The 4558-nt window shown below is 42.3% G+C and overlaps 1 protein-coding gene across 1 annotated transcript; it reads right to left on the reverse strand.

Moving 5' to 3' along the window:
- Nucleotides 1-232: 232 nt before the first annotated feature.
- Nucleotides 233-3002, reverse strand: LOC142194462 (D(4) dopamine receptor-like). Its single transcript, XM_075263611.1, has 2 exons — nucleotides 2045-3002; nucleotides 233-537 (listed from the first exon to the last, which is right to left on the reverse strand). Exons 1-2 carry the CDS (start codon nucleotides 3000-3002, stop codon nucleotides 233-235), a joined length of 1263 nt encoding a protein of 420 aa, XP_075119712.1.
- Nucleotides 3003-4558: the final 1556 nt, after the last annotated feature.

A 4558-nucleotide genomic window follows, 5' to 3' on the forward strand; every position in this document is an offset into this window, starting at 1 on the left:
ATTAAGGTTTTTTTTATGCATTACTTATTTTCCTACATTTTCCTTCCATATTCGCCATTAAATAGCCAGGCAGGGTGCAGATATTACAGCCAGTTATTAATATTTTATAGATCACTTAACACAGTATATAAAGGAATTGAACATATTATTGCTAGGCAACTGTTCAATGGTTTCAGTGCGTTTCTAGGTTCATTAGAAGAAACCACTGGTAAGAACATATAAATAATTTTACTTATAAAACAGAGTCCGCTGCTTGGGGAAGAAGCATACAAGTCGATGACATGCTACATGATCTTTCCTGTAAAACAGATATTGCATTATTGTTTGACATAAGAATAGTTGACTTCCTTTTGCCACTTTTTCGGTGGGACCAGCAGCACCATCTCCATGGACAGAGTTTCCGGCCAAGTTGACGAAATTTATGCCGAAAACTCCTGTTGATCCAGAAGTAAACAAAGCAGTTAAGGAAGCCATTTCCACTTGGAAGCCACAAGGACACAAATTCCACCCACTCAGGGACTCGCTCATGAGTAATAGCTGAAAAGAAAAAAAAAATAAAAAGGAAAAAAGTTCTAAGCAATATTTGCATGAATAAATTTAGGTTTTTGCATCCTAAACTTCAACACATGCTGAGCTACAGCATAAGGGTGCATTCACACCAAGTATATGCTGAGCTGATTCTGAACGTAAAACACGTTCAGAATGAGCGCGTTCAAAGCAGATCCCATTCATTTCAATGGGAGCCGGCATACGAGCGCTCCCCATTGAAATGAATGGGCTGCTTTTCTTCCCTATTCCTTTCAATGTAATACACGCGTATCACATTGAAACCAATAGGGAAAAAAGCAGCCCATTGATTTCAATGGGGAGTGCACGCATGCCGGCTCCCATTCAAGTCAATAGGAACTGCTTTTTACGCGCTCATTCTGAACGTGTTTTTACTATCAGAATGAGCGCAGCGTTACATCATGTGAAGGCTCCCTAAGACTTTATTGATACATCCATGAATTATAGGCGTGTGCTGTCTACAATCTTTGCAGACAACACATGATCTCATTGATTTCAATAGGAGTACTCAGACTTCTGTTCCAAACTTCTCCAAAAGACAGTCGGGCCATTAAAAGGAAACCTACCAATTTGCTCTGTTCTGCAGACCAAATACCCACTCTGGGTCCATGAAAAAAAAGAAAAAAACTAAACCCACAGAATTTTGGGATGCCATGTGCGAGCGGCCCTTTTTCCTCAAGGTACTGCAGCCAGTCCATATTTGTTAGGGATAAAGAAGGAACTTATTGTTCACTGGAAGAATGTCCATTTCTAGATTCATTAGAAGACCAAAATAATTGAGAACTTAGTAGGTCACCAACTCTTTACTCAGAGATATTAAATAATATTTTACCAGTGGCCTTTTCTAATGAACCTAGAAAATGTATCACCACTGAACCATTTTCACTTAAACCTGTTGCAGTTTTAAAAATCGCAGCTTGTCATTTACACCTATGGAATAAATGAGGCTTCCCTATAGGTAGAAACGAAGCAGAAAGTCCATAGAGGAATACTGAGGACGTTTCGTGAAAAGCGGTTTTTCCTGCATCACATTTTTGTTTCGGTCTGCTACGTGGAGCTTTAGCCATATACACTATTGTCTACACGAGTTCTGGACACACTGCCTCTAACGTCTTCATATAAATTGAATAGTATGTACCACAGATCACATACATGTACAGGAAATGTAGATACAGGGTGTAGTAACAATAGGTACCAGGCCCTAGACTCTGAGGGGGCCGCAAAGGTCCCTCTGCCACTTAAATATACCATATAGCACATATACTTTTTATATGGCAAGTACAGAAGTGTGCAGGTCATTGTAAATGGTGGTTGGACCATAGCAGGTCTATTATAGGAATCTATTTTATTGGCTGACACTACTTGTGTAGTTTAAAATAAAAAAAAGACAGACATCAGCTAAAGGAAACTCCTATTGAACGAAGGAGTAACAAAATCAGTTAAACAAGTATTAATTCAACTATATTATATGTCTTACCATTATACAGGATAGTGATCATACATGGCGCCCAACATGCGTAGAATACACAGACTACTGGAATAAGGACCCTTGATGCGGCATCTCCCTTTCGTTGTCCTTTTTCTCCCACTTCCTTGGATATACACAGACTGTTATTTATTCCGTACAGTTTAGGTGAAGGAACATTTTCACACACTGTGGGAATCACCACTTTCGGATTCCTGCCAGCTATGCACACACTCATCCGTCGACTCTGCTTTCTTGCCACTAACCACAGTCGAAGGTTGGCAAAAGTGACAATAGTCGAGCAGGGAAAAAAAATGACTGTTGTGAGGAGTAGAGAGTAAATCATATTACTGGCATAGTCTGGGTTACAGATTAGGGAGGCCCGGGAAAAATAGACATGTATCACTCTCCCACCAGGGATGGAAATGGGAAACAAGAAGATTGGTGGCAACAACCAAGCTGCAGCAATCAGTAACTTGACTCGACGACGGCTCATTACTCTGTTGTAGTGTAGAGGAAAGAACACCGCTACATAGCGCTCCAGGCTAATGGTTGCCAATGAGTAGATTGACGAGGCAAATACAGAAGAATTGATGAAAGCCACTATGTGACAATATGACCCGAGAGTAGAATTCATATCATCTTCATCACCAGGCTCTAAAACAAGGCTACCATACAGATTGAGTGGGACCACTATTAAGGCCAATGTGACATCAGTGCCAGTCAAGGAGATTAGAATATACCGACTATTACTGGACCAGCCAGAAACAGATGAGGCAATGACTAACAGAACAAAAAAGTTCCCCAAGATGATTAGACAGCCCAGTGCGGAGATTATGCCTATTTTCAGAGCATGGTTACCATCTGTGCATGACCACCTTTCTGACATGCGCTCCTGATCCATCTCCATGGTACTTGCATTCCAGGTGGACATGTTGGTCAAGGCTCTGAGCAAGATTGATAGCATCATTGCAGCAGAAATAGGTAGTCTGGTCCCAGGAGTTCAGGAGATGGACTCGCCCTACAAAAATAGATAGGTATAACTGTCAAAATCATATCAGTAGTCATTTTTGTATTTATTTCTAGAGCACCATTAATTCCATGGTGCTGTACATATTAGGGTTTACATACAGTACACAAAATAAATGCAATACTAACAGTGACCGGCGAGACTGAAGGTCATGCCCACAAGGGCTTACAATCTATGAGGGAAGAGGGATAGAGACATTAGTTGAGGGTGGAAACACTTCAGATGGCGAGGTGGTGACAGTAGTGTTATTGGAGGTTGTAGGCCTTCCTGATTAGGCAAGTCTTCAGCGTCACAGTCTTATGTGTCATGGTAGTGAGTTCCAGAGTATGGGGGATGCACGAGAGAAGTCTTGGAGACAGTTGTGTGAAGAGCAAATAAGAGCAGAGTAGGAGGTCTTGGGAGGATCAGAGGTTACATGTGGGCAGGTAGTGCAAGATTAGTTTAAAGATGTATGGAGATTACAGGTTGTGGATGGCTTTATATGTTAGTTAACATTTTGAACTCTATTCGTTGGGCAATGAATAGCTAGTGAAGAAGAATGCGAGGAGAGGAGTATTAAGCGAGCAGCACAGTTTAAGGTGGACATGGAGGAGACAGAGCATTTGCTGGGAGGCCATGGAGAAGGGTGTTACAGTAGTCCAAGTGGGATATTATCAGGGGGTGGACAAGCATTTTTGTACTTTCAGGAGTGAGGAAGGAGTGGATTCGGTGGATGTTCTTGAGTTGGCAGCAGGTGGTGTTGAGTGTTTGGATGTGTGGCTTGAAGGATATGTTAGAGTCCAAGGTTATTCCAAGGCAGCAGGCCTGTGGGACTTGGGTAAGTGTGGTCCAATTAACTTTGATAGATGGGTCAGGTCGAGGGGTCATGCGAGGTGCGGCAAAGATGATGAACTCAGTTTTCTCCATGTTGAGTCTACAAAAGCGGGAGGAGAGAAGGAGGCTATGGCTACAAGACACTCTAGAACTCTGGACAATAGAGCGGTAATGTCTGGTCCAGAAAGCTACATTTGCGTGTAATCGGAATAGCAATGGTATTGAAAACCATGAAATTCTATGAGTTGGCCAAGGGTGTAGATTGAGAACAGGAGGGATCATAGGAGGGATCCTAGGATGGAATCTTGGGGGACACCTAAAGAAAGAGGGCATGGCGAGGAGGTGGTATGTGAGTGGAAGACGCTGAATGCGCAGCCAGTTAGGTATGAGGAGAAAAAGGAAAGGGCCAGGTCTGAGATACCAAGGGATGAGAGAATTTCTAACAAGAGGGAGTGGTCGACTGTGTCAAAGGCAGAGGAGAGATCAAGTTGGAGGACAGAGTAGAGATGTTTGTCTATGATAGTTAGTAGGTCGTTTGAAACTTTGGTTACTGTAGTTTCTGGGTAGTGATGGGGTCTAAACCCTGACTGTAATCTGTCAAGAGTACGTTGGACAAGTGATAGGAGGATAGTTCAAAGTGGAAGTGTTGCTCAAGCAATTTTGATGTGGTTGTGAAGGTAGTT

The sequence above is a fragment of the Leptodactylus fuscus genome, chromosome 1 (assembly GCF_031893055.1).
Source record: "Leptodactylus fuscus isolate aLepFus1 chromosome 1, aLepFus1.hap2, whole genome shotgun sequence".
In the NCBI taxonomy this organism is placed as follows: Eukaryota; Metazoa; Chordata; class Amphibia; order Anura; family Leptodactylidae; genus Leptodactylus; species Leptodactylus fuscus.

What these genes read in the sequence shown, in the direction of transcription:
- LOC142194462 (XM_075263611.1), bottom strand. Translation starts at nt 3,002, where the DNA reads ATGATGCTATCAATCTTGCTCAGAGCCTTGACCAACATGTCCACCTGG. An exon ending in GATCACTATCCTGTATAATG is followed by an intron (nt 538 to 2,044) that starts GTAAGACATATA and finishes TTTTCTTTTCAG; the next exon opens with CTATTACTCATGAGCGAGTC.